The sequence below is a fragment of the Hyla sarda genome, chromosome 7, assembly GCF_029499605.1.
Source record: "Hyla sarda isolate aHylSar1 chromosome 7, aHylSar1.hap1, whole genome shotgun sequence".
NCBI classification, from domain to species: Eukaryota; Metazoa; Chordata; class Amphibia; order Anura; family Hylidae; genus Hyla; species Hyla sarda.
Window position 1 is genome coordinate 193184950 of NC_079195.1, and position 15387 is coordinate 193200336.

At 47.7% G+C, this 15387-nt stretch overlaps 1 protein-coding gene across 9 annotated transcripts in view; it reads left to right on the forward strand.

Annotated features, from left to right (window-relative positions):
- Positions 1 to 15387, forward strand: part of SEC16B (SEC16 homolog B, endoplasmic reticulum export factor) — a 293732-nt gene that overhangs the window by 40953 nt on the left and 237392 nt on the right. For all 9 annotated transcript variants that reach the window (XR_008846564.1, XR_008846565.1, XM_056531981.1 and 6 more), the window contains one exon: positions 9769 to 10077. Coding sequence is in view for 7 of the 9 variants with exons in the window: in XM_056531981.1 (XP_056387956.1) it covers positions 9788 to 10077 (290 nt within the window). In the remaining 2 variants the exon portion in view is untranslated. The remainder of the gene's footprint in view (positions 1 to 9768; positions 10078 to 15387) is intronic.

The window sequence follows — 15387 nt, forward strand, 5'->3', positions numbered from 1 at the left end:
TGTGAATGTAACCTAAAAACACTACACTACACTAACATAAAATAAAGAGTAAAACACTACATATACACATGTACACTGCCCCCCCACCCCCCACCCCCCTTCTCCAATAAAAATTAAAAACGTATTGTACGGCAGTGTTTCTAAGATGGAGCCTCCAGCTGTTGCAAAACAAAAACTCCCAGCATTTCTGGACAGCAATTGACTGTCCAAGCATGCTGGGAGTTTAGCAACAGCTGGAGGCGCCCTGTTTGGGAATCACTGGCGTAGAATACCCCTATGTCCACCCCTATGCAAGTCCCTAATTCAGGCCTCAAATGCACATGGCGCTCTCACTTTGGAGCCCTGTCGTATTTCAAGGCAACAGAATAGGGTCACATATGGGGTATCGCCGTACTCGGGAGAAATTGCCTAACAAATTTTGGGGGGCTTTTTCTCCTTTTACCCCTTATGAAAAGGAACAGTTGGGGTCTACACCAGCATGTTAGTGTAAAAAAATAAAAAAATTTACACTAACATGCTGGTGTTGCCCTATACTTTTCATTTTCACAAGAGGTAAAAGGGAAAAACGCCCCCCAAAATTTGTAACACAATTTCTCCCGAGTACGGAGATACCCCATATGTGGGCGCAAAGTGCTCTGGGGGCGCACAACAAGGCCCAGAAGGGAGAGTGCCCCATGTACATTTGAGGTGATTTGCACAGAGGTGGCTGATTGTTACAGCAGTTCTGACAAACGCAAAAAAAAAAAAACACACCCACATGTGACCCCATTTCGGAAACTACACCCCTCACGGAATGTAATGAGGAGTGCAGTGAGAATTTACACCCCACAGGTGTCTGACGGATCTTTGGAACAGTGGTCCGTGAAAATGAAAAATTTTGCACAGCCCACTGTTCCAAAGATCTGTCAGACACCAGTGGGGGGTAAATGCTCACTGTACCCCTCATTACATTCTGGGACTAGTGAGGGGTCTAGTTTCCAAAATGGTATGCCATGTGGGGGTTATTTTGCTGTTCTGGCACCATAGGGGCTTCCTAAATGCGACATGCCCCCCGAGCAAAATTTGCTCTCAAAAAGCCAAATATGACGCCTTCCCTTCTGAGCATTGTAGTTCACCCGTAGTGCACTTCAGGTCCACTTATGGGGTACCTCCATACTCAGAAGAGATGGGGTTACAAATTTTGGGGGGTCTTTTCTGCTATTAACCCTTGCAAAAATGTGAAATTTGGGGGGAAACCCACATTTTAGTGACATTTTTTTTTTTTTACATATGCAAAAGTCGTGAAACACCTGTGGGGTATTAAGGCTAACTTTATCCCTTGTTACGTTCCTCAAGGGGTCTAGTTTCCAAAATGGTATGCCATGTGTTTTTTTTTTGCTGTTCTGGCACCATAGGGGCTTCCTAAAGGTGACATGCCCCCCAAAAACCATTTCAGAAAAACGTACTCTCTAAAATCCCCTTGTCGCTCCTTCGCTTCTGAGCCCTCTACTGCGCCCGCCGAACACTTTACATAGACATATGAGGTATGTGCTTACTCGAGAGAAATTGGGCTACAAATATAGGTATACATTTTCTCCTTTTACCCCTTGTAAAAATTCAAAAATTGGGTCTACAAGAACATGCGAGTGTAAAAAATGAAGATTTTGAATTTTCTCGTTCACTTTGCTGCTTTTCCTGTGAAACACCTAAAGGGTTAAAACATTTACTGAATGTCATTTTGAATACTTTGGGGGGTGTAGTTTTTATAATGGGGTCATTTGTGGGGTATTTCTAATATGAAGACCCTTCAAATCCACTTCAAACCTGAACTGGTCCCTGAAAAATTGCGAGTTTGAAAATTTTGTGAAAAATTGGAAAATTGCTGCTGAACTTTGAAGCCCTCTGGTGTCTTCCAAAAGTAAAAACTCGTCAATTTTATGATGGAAATATAAAGTAGACATATTGTATATGTGAATCCAAAAAAAAAAAATTGGGAATATCCATTTTCCTTACAAGCAGAGAGCTTCAAAGTTAGAAAAATGAAAATTTTTTAATTTTTTCATCAAATTTTGGAATTTTTCACCAAGAAAGGATGCAAGTTACCACAAAATTTTACCACTGAGTTAAAGTAGAATATGTCACGAAAAAACTATCTCAGAATCAGATTGATAACAGAAAGCATTCCAGAGTTATTAATGTTTAAAGTGACAGTGGTCAGATTTGCAAAAAAGGGCTTCGTCCTAGAGGTGAAAATGGGCTCCGTCCTTAAGGGGTTAATCTTCATCAGTAACACCATATAAAAAGTTTATGAATCTGACAGTGCCATTTAAAGTTAGTCTTTTGCAGTGGTAATGAATTTATCAACTGTGACTTTAAAAACAAAGTCACAAATTATTGCGCAAAAACACCAAAAAGTCACAAAAATACACCAGCCCAGACTTAGCTTTGATTTTGGTGTTTGTGTAGAGTAAAACTTCAGCAAATGTGTTCCTGCACAAAATTTATTAAATGCCCTGTGTAAATAAATTTGGTGCACCGACACCTTACCATCACACAAATAAAAGGTGTACAAAAAAAAATGCTTTACCTACACCTATGACACGCTGCCGGCTGGCAGGAGGTGGATCCTCTGTGCCAGAGAGGGATAGGCATGGACCGTGCTAGTGGACCGGTTCTAAGTCACTACTGGTATTCACCAGAGCCCGCCGCAAAGCGGGATGGTCTTGCTGCGGCGGTAGTGACCAGGTCGTATCCACTAGCAACGGCTCAACCTCTCTGACTGCTGAAGATAGGCGCGGTACAAGGGAGTAGACAGAAGCAAGGTCGGACGTAGCAGAAGGTCGGGGCAGGCAGCAAGGATCGTAGTCAGGGGCAACGGCAGGAGGTCTGGAACACAGGCTAGGAACAAACAAGGGAACGCTTTCACTAGGCACAAGGGCAACAAGATCCGGCGAGGGAGTGCAGGGGAAGTGAGGTATATATATGGAGTGCACAGGTGAACACACTAATTAGAACCACTGCGCCAATCAGCGGCGCAGTGGCCCTTTAAATCGCAGAGACCCGGCGCGCGCGCGCCCTAGGGAGCGGGGCCGCGCGCGCCGGGACAGGACCGACGGAGAGCGAGTCAGGTACGGGAGCCGGGGTGCGCATCGCGAGCGGGCGCCACCCGCATCGCGAATCGCATCCCGGCTGGAGGCAGTATCGCAGCGCACCCGGTCAGTGGATCTGACCGGGGCGCTGCAGTAACGAGGATGAGGCGAGCGCTCCGGGGAGGAACGGGGACCCGGAGCGCTCGGCGTAACAGTACCCCCCCCTTGGGTCTCCCCCTCTTCTTGGGGCCAAAGAACCTGAGGACCAAAAACTCAATTTTTTCGTGATGAGGTCCGATGCACATTAGGAGGGGTTCCGTGCGGTAACGCACGGCACAGTCCAATCTTTCATTGTTAACACAATTGATGTAGAGGGGTCTGGCGAGACTGGTCACAGGGACGTTGAACCTGTTGATAAGAGAGGCCAAAAAAAAATTTCCTGCAGATCCGGAATCCAAGAAGGCCATAGTAGAGAAGGAGAAGGTAGAGGCAGATATCCGCACAGGCACAGTAAGGCGTGGAGAAGCAGAGTTGACATCAAGAACTGTGTCACCTTTGTGCGGAGTCAGCGTACGTCTTTCCAGGCGGGGAGGACGGATAGGACAATCCTTCAGGAAGTGTTCGGTACCGGCATAGTACAGGCAAAGATTCTCCATGCGGCGTCGTGTCCTCTCTTGAGGTGTCAAGCGAGACCGGTCAACTTGCATAGCCTCCACGGCGGGAGGCACAGGAACGGATTGCAGAGGACCAGAGGAGAGAGGAGCCGGGGGGAAAAAACGCCACGTGCGAACAAAGTCCATATCCAGGCGGAGCTCCAGACGCCATCCGGAAGAACGCATGTCAATGCGAGTGGCAAGATGAATGAGTTCATGTAGGTTAGCAGGAGTTTCTCGTGCGGCCAGAACATCTTTAATGTTGCTGGATAGGCCTTTTTTAAAGGTCGCGCAGAGAACCTCACTATTCCAGGACAACTCGGAAGCAAGAGCACGGAACTGAATGGCGTACTCGCCAACGGAAGAAACACCCTGGGCCAGGTTCAGCAGGGCAGTCTCGGCAGAAGAAGCTCGGGCAGGCTCCTCGAAGACACCACGGACCTCAGCGAAGAAGGACTGGACTGTGGCTGTGGCAGGATCATTGCGGTCCCAGAGCGGTGTGGCCCAAGACAAGGCCTTTCCAGAAAGGAGACCACGGCAGAGTCTAGAGTCCCCATCAAATTTGTCCGGCAGGGACAAGCAGGGGTTAGGAGCGGACGGACGCTGGGGAGGAGTTGCAGGAGCCGGCGGAGGAGATGGTTGTTCCAGTTGCAGCTGCTGTGTCTGTGACAGCAGCTGCTGTATCTGTGACTTCAGTTGCTGTGTCACGGTGGTCAAGTATGCCAGCTGGTGATTTCGTTGGGTGATCATCGTGGAAATGTCGGCAAGACTTGACAGCGGCACCTCAGCGGAATCCATGGCCGGATCTACTGACACGCTGCCGGCTGGCAGGAGGTGGATCCTCTGTGCCAGAGAGGGATAGGCGTGGACCGTGCTAGTGGACCGGTTCTAAGTCACTACTGGTATTCACCAGAGCCCGCCGCAAAGCGGGATGGTCTTGCTGCGGTGGTAGTGACCAGGTCGTATCCACTAGCAACGGCTCAACCTCTCTGACTGCTGAAGATAGGCGCGGTACAAGGGAGTAGACAGAAGCAAGGTCGGACGTAGCAGAAGGTCGGGGCAGGCAGCAAGGATCGTAGTCAGGGGCAACGGCAGGAGGTCTGGAACACAGGCTAGGAACAAACAAGGGAACGCTTTCACTAGGCACAAGGGCAACAAGATCCGGCGAGGGAGTGCAGGGGAAGTGAGGTATATATATGGAGTGCACAGGTGAACACACTAATTAGAACCACTGCGCCAATCAGCGGCGCAGTGGCCCTTTAAATCGCAGAGACCCGGCGCGCGCGCGCCCTAGGGAGCGGGGCCGCGCGCGCCGGGACAGGACCGACGGAGAGCGAGTCAGGTACGGGAGCCGGGGTGCGCATCGCGAGCGGGCGCCACCCGCATCGCGAATCGCATCCCGGCTGGAGGCAGTATCGCAGCGCACCCGGTCAGTGGATCTGACCGGGGCGCTGCAGTAACGAGGATGAGGCGAGCGCTCCGGGGAGGAACGGGGACCCGGAGCGCTCGGCGTAACAGTACCCCCCCCCTTGGGTCTCCCCCTCTTCTTGGGGCCAAAGAACCTGAGGACCAAAAACTCAATTTTTTCGTGATGAGGTCCGATGCACATTAGGAGGGGTTCCGTGCGGTAACGCATGGCACAGTCCAATCTTTCATTGTTAACACAATTGATGTAGAGGGGTCTGGCGAGACTGGTCACAGGGACGTTGAACCTGTTGATAAGAGAGGCCAAAAAAAAATTTCCTGCAGATCCGGAATCCAAGAAGGCCATAGTAGAGAAGGAGAAGGTAGAGGCAGATATCCGCACAGGCACAATAAGGCGTGGAGAAGCAGAGTTGACATCAAGAACTGTGTCACCTTTGTGCGGAGTCAGCGTACGTCTTTCCAGGCGGGGAGGACGGATAGGACAATCCTTCAGGAAGTGTTCGGTACCGGCATAGTACAGGCAAAGATTCTCCATGCGGCGTCGTGTCCTCTCTTGAGGTGTCAAGCGAGACCGGTCAACTTGCATAGCCTCCACGGCGGGAGGCACAGGAACGGATTGCAGAGGACCAGAGGAGAGAGGAGCCGGGGGGAAAAAACGCCACGTGCGAACAAAGTCCATATCCAGGCGGAGCTCCAGACGCTATCCGGAAGAACGCATGTCAATGCGAGTGGCAAGATGAATGAGTTCATGTAGGTTAGCAGGAGTTTCTCATGCGGCCAGAACATCTTTAATGTTGCTGGATAGGCCTTTTTTAAAGGTCGCGCAGAGGACCTCACTATTCCAGGACAACTCGGAAGCAAGAGCACGGAACTGAATGGCGTACTCGCCAACGGAAGAAACACCCTGGGCCAGGTTCAGCAGGGCAGTCTCGGCAGAAGAAGCTCGGGCAGGCTCCTCGAAGACACCACGGACCTCAGCGAAGAAGGACTGGACTGTGGCTGTGGCAGGATCATTGCGGTCCCAGAGCGGTGTGGCCCAAGACAAGGCCTTTCCAGAAAGGAGACCACGGCAGAGTCTAGAGTCCCCATCAAATTTGTCCGGCAGGGACAAGCAGGGGTTAGGAGCGGACGGACGCTGGGGAGGAGTTGCAGGAGCCGGCGGAGGAGATGGTTGTTCCAGTTGCAGCTGCTGTGTCTGTGACAGCAGCTGCTGTATCTGTGACTTCAGTTGCTGTGTCACGGTGGTCAAGTATGCCAGCTGGTGATTTCGTTGGGTGATCATCGTGGAAATGTCGGCAAGACTTGACAGCGGCACCTCAGCGGAATCCATGGCCGAATCTACTGACACGCTGCCGGCTGGCAGTAGGTGGATCCTCTGTGCCAGAGAGGGATAGGCGTGGACCGTGCTAGTGGACCGGTTCTAAGTCACTACTGGTATTCACCAGAGCCCGCCGCAAAGCGGGATGGTCTTGCTGCGGCGGTAGTGACCAGGTCGTATCCACTAGCAACGGCTCAACCTCTCTGACTGCTGAAGATAGGCGCGGTACAAGGGAGTAGACAGAAGCAAGGTCGGACGTAGCAGAAGGTCGGGGCAGGCAGCAAGGATCGTAGTCAGGGGCAACGGCAGGAGGTCTGGAACACAGGCTAGGAACAAACAAGGGAACGCTTTCACTAGGCACAAGGGCAACAAGATCCGGCGAGGGAGTGCAGGGGAAGTGAGGTATATATATGGAGTGCACAGGTGAACACACTAATTAGAACCACTGCGCCAATCAGCGGCGCAGTGGCCCTTTAAATCGCAGAGACCCGGCGCGCGCGCGCCCTAGGGAGCGGGGCCGCGCGCGCCGGGACAGGACCGACGGAGAGCGAGTCAGGTACGGGAGCCGGGGTGCGCATCGCGAGCGGGCGCCACCCGCATCGCGAATCGCATCCCGGCTGGAGGCAGTATCGCAGCGCACCCGGTCAGTGGATCTGACCGGGGCGCTGCAGTAACGAGGATGAGGCGAGCGCTCCGGGGAGGAACGGGGACCCGGAGCGCTCGGCGTAACAACCTACAATGACAACCCCCCCCCCCCCCAATTATCCCTCCTTCTTATTTAAAAAAAATAATTGATCCAAAGAAGAGTTAGGACATTTGCGTGCTGACTGTGGTTTGGGCAGCTTAAAACAGGTGACAGGTTCACATGAAAGGAGTTATACCGTATATACTCGAGTATAAGCCGACCCAAATATAAGCTGAGGCCCCTAATTTCACCCCAAAAACACAGGAAAAGTTATTGACTCAATTATAAGCCTAGGGTGGGAAATACATCAGCCCCCCATGTCATCATCCAGACCCCCATCATCATCCAGACCCCCGTCATCATCCCCCCCCCCTTAGTTTTGAAACCTCTGGGTTGAAGACCACTGCGGCTTCCACCCCCCCCCCACCTTCATCATCACCGCCTGTCAATCCCTTTATCAGTGGTCTTCAACCTGCAGACCTCCAGATGTTGCAAAACTACAACTCCCAGCAAGCCCGGACAGTTGACAGTTGAAATCTCTGGAGGCCCGCAGGTTGAAGACCACTGCAGCCCCCCCCCCCCCTTTTGTTTTGTACTCACCTCCCCTCGGTGGGAAGTTAGGGTGAGCTGTTCCGGGCTATCTATGCTGCAGGGACCGTCCGGTGGGGATGGTTAGTCATTGCGGGCTGTCCATTTTCATCGGGGGGCCTCTTCTCCGCGCTTTGGGCCCTCTTCTCCGTGCTTCGTGACGTTGCCTTGACGACGACGCACAGGGAAGTTCATGCGCAACGTCCCTGTGCGTCATCGTCAAGGCAACGTCACTAGTCCGGGGCTGGGCCCGGAGTGGAGAAGAGGGCCTTCCAGTGAAAATGGACAGCCCGCAATGACTAACCATCCCCACCGGACGGTCCCTGCAGCGTAGATAGCCCGGAACAGCTCACCCGAACTTCCGGCCGAGGGGAGGTGAGTACGAAACAAAAGGGGGGGGGGGGGGGCTGGATGATGACGAAGGCCGCAGTGGTCTTCAACCTGCGGACCTCCAGAGGTTTCAAATGGCTGCCTGGGCATGCTGGGAGTTGTAGTTTTGCAACCTCTGGAGGTCTGCAGGTTTAAGACCACTGAGAAGGGATTGAGAGGTGGAGAGTTCACTCGAGTATAAGCCGAGGGGGCTTTTCAGCACGAAAAATCGTGCTGAAAAACTCGGCTTATACTCGAGTATATACGGTTGCCTCTAATGGTTTCTCCAGTGCCCAGTCCTGGCCACGTACTTCTTACTAGTTCTCCTAACATTCTGTGTGGACAGGAAATGCCTGCCTTCTCATCAGCCATTGAGTGGGCATTTTCTGTCTGCACAGCAAGTCAGTGGAAGTAGTAAAGAAGAGGACCATGACAGGGACTGGGCGATGGGGAAACCAACATTGGTTGGGAGCAAGGGGTTATGTTGTTGTGTCTTGTTCCCTGCAGCCACAGTATAAAAATACTCCACAACACCTTAAAGGAAAATGGACAACCCCTTAAAGGGGTTATCCAGCATAAGGTGATTTTGGTACATACCTGGCAGACAGTAATGGACATGCTTATGAAGGATCTGCGCTTGTCTTGGGCTAAATGGCTATGCTGTGCGATTACCATAACACTGTGGCTAGCTTTCTGGGAACTTGTGTTTCCTATTTTCTGTTTTCTTGTTTGCCTACAAATCCCATGATACCATTTTCCTCCTTCCCACACATCAGCTACCCCACCCATTGAAACATAAATGAGCTGCGGACCTGTGGTCTTCAATCAGGATGCCTACAGCTGTTGCATTAGTTGCAGATTGCTCCACCCATTGAAGCAGACAGGCTCCCTGTCATCAGCTGACTAGTGATGTCAGGTCTCGGCCGCATTGCAAGCTGGGAAAAATTACGAGACAGCAGTCATTTTGTATGCTGTTAAAAATAAATATTGGGGTGAAAATCACATAAGAATTGTGAGAAAACCTTCACACACAGGTACAGACACTACATTATGAACTACACTAACTTTACAACCCATGTAGCATTGCCAAATAAAAAAAATTCCCAGAATACCCCTTTAAAGGAAAACGGTCATCTGTTCACCCACACTAAACCCAATACACTGGGGGTTAATGGGTTAAATACATACCTGCACTCCGGAGATCTGTACCTGCGGAGATCGGCATCCATCTTCAGTGAATTTAGCGATTTAGCGCTGCAGTTGGGCCCGCCAGCTCTATTTAAATATTCATTGTGGTGTGTCACGTGAGCGCTCAATGAATATTCGTATTGAGTTGGTGGGCCTGCCTCCAGCGCACAATTCACTGAAGGTGGATGCCGATTTTTGGAGGACAACTCTCCAGAGTGCAGGCATGTATTTAGCCAATTAACCCCTTATCGATCTCCTGTTCACCCACACTATAACCCAGTGTATTGGGTTTAGTGTTAGTGAACAGATGATCGTTTTCCTTTAATAGGAAAAGAATGTCTATATCTCTAATGGCTTTAATAGTGACACTAAAGTGGCACCAAAGGTTGAGTTTCTTTTTAAGTATTGTGTACTGGAATAATAATAATTATTATGTGTAAACTACAATATCTTCTTACTTTCTTGAACATATAGGTAATTGTTACTGATTGAAATGGACCACGGACCCCCCCATTGGTTGAACCAGCCTCACGCCAGACCACCTGCAGATATGGGCCCCTGGAGAGGAATGTATCCGCCACCACCTCCACATCATTACAGAGATAGCGGTTATGGATATTACCCACCTTATCCAATGCAAAGTGGTCATCAAGCATGGCCTAGCCAGTGGACGGACTACTATTCTCAGCATACAGCAAACATTTCTAGACACATAGACCACAGGAGGCCTGCATCCAGAGCTGAAATGTATGACAGAAGTGAAGCATATCGGCCATTGTCCAGGTGAGGAGACGTGATACATAAATTTACCCATATCCTATCATGACTCATCAGGTACTGAAAAGAACAAATCTCAACACTATCTCCAACACGTCAACATGATCACCACTAGAGAAGGTTATTCTACTCCACTTTTTAACAGAAAGTCTTTAAAGGGGTTAAAATGGGGCTGCCTCTTACTGGCCAGACAATTGTTCTCCATCAGGGACATGTACTTTGGTATTCCCTTCTACTTCTTCATTGCATTGATTTCTGTTATAGCTTTCTTATTGGTTAGGGGATTGAGATTCCTACCCTGATATACAGGAAAACACCACTGCATCCAATCACTGACCTTAGTATACACAAGTATATTGCTGATTGGTTGCAGAGATGTAAACAAGCCAGGCGGGGAGGGACAGATGTGGTAAATATGAAGCAGGTCAGTATTGCTTCTTTGTTTTCTTTGTTTTATCAGGATCATAACCATCAGGCAATATTTCCATTAAAGCATCACTGTCATTTGAATAAACATTTGACATGTTGTCAAAAGTTTTGGTGGCACCTGGTCTTACTTCTGAGGCCCAATGCAATCCCGAGATATGAAATGCTTGGCACTATCTAGCCGGCCACTCCACCCAATCTTTTCACTCCTTAGGATTATGCAGTGAAAGGTTTGGATTTGAATGACAGCTAGGGAGTGAGGCATGCACTGTCACAACATTCACCTGGCTGTACGGCTGTAATTCACATTTGCAGTGGGTCTCAGGACTGAGACCCGTTGCGATCTAAACTTTTAACATGTTTGGGCAACAAAAGTTTATTCAAATGACACTAACGTTTTAAAGGGGTAATTTAGGTTTTATTAAAGGGGTACTCCGGTGAATTTTTTTTTTTTTTTAATTAACTGGTGCCAGAAAGTTAAACAGATTTGTAAATTACTTCTATTAAAAAATCTTAATCCTTCCTGTACTTATTAGCTGCTGAATACTTCAGTGGAAATTCTTTTCCGTTTGAAACACAGAGCTGTCTGCTGATATCATGAGCACAGTGCTCTCTGCTGACATTTCTGTCCATTTTTAGGAACTGTCCAGGGTAAAAGGAAATCCCCATAGCAAACATATGCTGTTCTGGACAGTTCATAAAATGGACAAAGATGTCAGCAGAGAGCACTGTGCTTGTGATGTCAGCAGACAGCTCTGTGTTTCAAAAAGAAAAGAATTTCCGCTGTAGTATTCAGCAGCTAATAAGTACAGGAAGGATTGAGATTTTTTAATAGAAGTAATTTACAAATCTGTTTAACTTTCTGGCACCAGTTGATTAAAAAAAAAAAAAGGTTTTTCACCCGAGTACCACTTTAACTTTCACTATCATGCCTGTGATGCTATAGTTATATCTTAAGTGCTTTACTTGCCCTACATGTGTTGGGTGGATCGACCCCTTTTTTGTGATTTCATGGTCCCCCCCAGGTTCAGCATTCCTCCAGTCCCTGGATGACTGTTGTCTCGAGCCTTTCCCAGGATCCTGTTTTTCTCAAGACAACAGCTGAACTTCTTGTCTTTCCTGACAAAGGAGGAATTCTGAACCTGGGGGGACCATAAAATCACAAAAAAGGGGTCGGTCCATCCCACATATGAAAGGCTAGTAAAGCACTTAAGACATACCTTGGCATCACAGGCACGATAGTAAAAAGTTTATAAAACCTGGATTACCCTTTTAAGGGCTGAGTTACACAGCTCAAACCACCGAGTAAACCAGCACCGATTTTGTAGGTTGGCACTCGTTTACCGAGCCTTATACAGATCTCTGTAATTGCGCGGCCCTTTTCTATATCAAGCCATCAGCTGCACATCCTATAATACTTTCAGTGATGTGTGGCCGATGAGCGATCAATGATTGGTCAGAACAAGCAGATAAGCTGACAAACTGGCGGTTACTTGCTCATTGGCTGACTGCTAGCCTTGTTACACAGGGCGAAATTGACTTGCTTGGCCGATAATCGCCCCACGAAATTGCCCCTGTAAATCGTTTTTACAAGTTTCTGATGTCATAATAACATTTTGTAAGTTTGAATCTGTGTGGTACAAGATGCTAAGCCCCCACAAATTGCTTTGCTGCTTAGTTTCTGAGCAGCTCTGTTGGGCTTTCCCATGAATTTTGGGCTTTCCTATAAATCCATGCCATGCATGCTAGGCTCTTTTAGGAGAGTCAAGCAGTAGCAAAATGCCATAACATTCAGCTGAACTCCTCTGCCCCTTAGGTTGTCAGTGTTTCCCAACTACAACTCCTAGCATGCCCTGTCCTATAGAGAAGTGTACAGGAAAATGCCTGAAGAACAACTCTATACCTAGAGCATGCCGCTTTTTTAAAAAGAATGCTAAGAAGACTCAATATATACCAAAAGTAAAGAAAAATACCACAGAAAAAGCATTGTTTATAATGCATTTTATATTTTACTATTTGCTTATATCAAACGGTTGATTGTAGCATTTAAAAAAAAAAAGAAGAAAAAAAATGGCCAGAAAAAAAAAAGGAAAGGTATCATTTAATTCATGACCCTATTGTGTAAAAGCCAAGCTGAGCGTCATCCGGAGCTGGACACTAATAAACATACAGCAGCACTTAGCATTTAGCTTTTCCAGAGAGAGCAGTTGGGATAGGGGATTTGTTTTATTCATATTGTAGCAATCTCATTGTAGCCTATGGCGTCTTCTGGGGACTTTGAGCATTTTGGTCTCAGTTAATTAATCAGATAGCGGCCACCTGCATTATTTATAAGGAAGATGAGATGTCCTGATTTGTGCTATTTTTAGAAGTTGACTTTTACGAACATTTTCTGCATTTTACATGTGGCTGAAGGTACAATCCTGAGTTTTAACCTTAATGGAGGCGGACGATTCTGGCCTTTAGGCCCAGGATATTTTTCCATTTTTGTTTCTTGTGCTGTGTGCGGACCATTTTACGGGACATACATGCTTTTATTGGTGGGTAAAATAATTTTGAATTAGAATACTTTTTGAGGGTCGGGTCACATAGTGCATACGCAGCATATTTCACACTACAGCGGGAAATACACTGCACATTTGGCTATGAGCAGACACACAGGGCATCTCTGCCACAGCCTTGTGTGTGCAGTAAGGTGTGGAGGCAGGCTGAGCGAGCTGATGTGACTGTGACGCACTGGGCCTGCTTCTTAACCTTGCTGCACACACAGGGCTGCGGCGGGAAAGCCCTGTGTGTCTGCTCATAGCAAAATGTGCAGTGTATTTCAGGCTGCTTCTTCTTGAATTCTGCTGTGTATGTGCTTTGTATGACCACACCCTTAGGCTGTAAACACATACAGTGTTTTTTCTACTAAAGGTTGAAAAATGTCATATTTGGCACATTGCGTTTCTTTGAGCCACAAACGCTGAGGCCAGATGTTAGCTGGGAGTCAGTAGGGAAATATGAAATGCCACACAAACATGGATTTTATTTTATTTTCTCATTTGGTGTTTTTTACCCCTGTAGTGGTAGTGTTACATGCTCCATGTATGGTGTTGTTTTTTTTTAAAGAAATTGTGGGAAAAAAACACCAGAAAAAACGACACGTGTGTGTGTCTGTTGGTGTTTCTGCTGGTGTTTTTTCCCCCTGTTCTTCAATAAAAAATCCTTGAGTCATAGTGATGAAAGACTCACATGACATGTAATGACAAAAACACAGAGGATAAAACACCAAATAAAAAAAACCTAAACTAATACACAGTTCAAGAAATTTTTCAAAACCTGTGTATATGAAGAGTAGTGCAGCTGTCCATAGCAACCACTCATATTGCTTCTTTATATTTTCTAAAAGGCCACTGAAAAATGAAAGAAGCCATTAAATTGGTTGCTATGGGCAACTGCAGCACTTTTATACTACACAGGTTTTGGATAAGTCTCCCTAAATGACACTGATTTAACAAAATGTCTGAGAGAAGAACTGGAGTAAATTGCCCATAACAACCAATCACAGCTTGACTTCCATATCTTAACAAGCTCTGGTAAAGTGAAAGTTGAACTGTGATTGGTTGTTATGGGAAAATCTCTTCAGTTTTTCTCTCAGACATTTTGATAGGGGATAAGATGTCTGATCACGGGTGGAGGGGGGGGGGCAGTTCCGGCTGCTGGGGTTGCTGGCCAGGCACACCCCTACATTCATGTCCCTGGGAGTAGGTGTGATGACTGTGTCGCTCGACCATAATCGTCACACCCCCTCCAATAGACATAAATGCTCAGAACGCCGGGGTGCGGGGTTGGAGATCGTGGGAGTCCCTGTGGCCGGACTGCCCCCCCCCCCCATACCCCCCTCCCCCGCGATCAGACATCTTATCCCCTATGCTTTGGATAGGGGATATGATGTCTAGGGGATGAGTACCCCTTTAAGGTGCAGTGTGGTAATGGTCCTGTGACACCGAGGAGGTTTAACAGCAGAGTTTAGAAGTATCTCTTATCCTGGGATACTGGCTACAAGTTATAGCTGACTTTACCAGTTATAGCACAGGCACAGTTTCTGTACTCATGCCATCACTGTACGGCACTATCCAAGAACTTCCTTTACTTCCTGCCTCTGCTGTGCATGCATGGCATGGTATGTTAAAATGTTAAGCAGGTTGTGACAATAATGAAATGACAACAGGTAGGTAAAACACTATGGAGTTTGGCAGCATTATATAAACAAGGAGCAATCATTTTGGTAGAAGCACAGCGCTGCTCCGTGAGGTGTATCCGCCACCTAAGTCATCTTTCCAATGACAAAAAATAAAATGTTTTGAGGAGGAATATAAGCTGGTTTTGTTTATGCCGTCATCTCTTTCTCTGAACAGCAGATAATGATCATGTTAGACTTGTGCCTTTACAGCCAGAAGGGAGCTGGCGGCTACAGAACCTTTTTTTGCACACATTTACAGCTATTACAGAAATGTGCGGTGCAGTCATCCAGTCCTAAGATGCTGAAATGTAAAAGTGGCGGGTTTATTTTTAATCTATTGATCTGCTGCTGGCTGCTCGGTTTACCATTCATTTCTACCTGACTCTCGCACAGGAGTGCACACTTATTCATTTAAGTACTTGGTCTCCCACTGGCACCTAGAACAGCCATTTTATGAGGTGACGTCTGGCTCAATGGGATGCAACAGTACAAGTACATGCACAGATGTATAAATATTCTCTTGCAAAAGACAGACTTTTAGTGTAGGGATATAATGATATTTAGGTTACTATTAGGTTCAGTAGTGATGTCACTGATATCATAGACCCAGAGCATTCTGAGGACAGTGTGGTCCATGTCATTTAAAGGGATTCTCCACTTGCCAG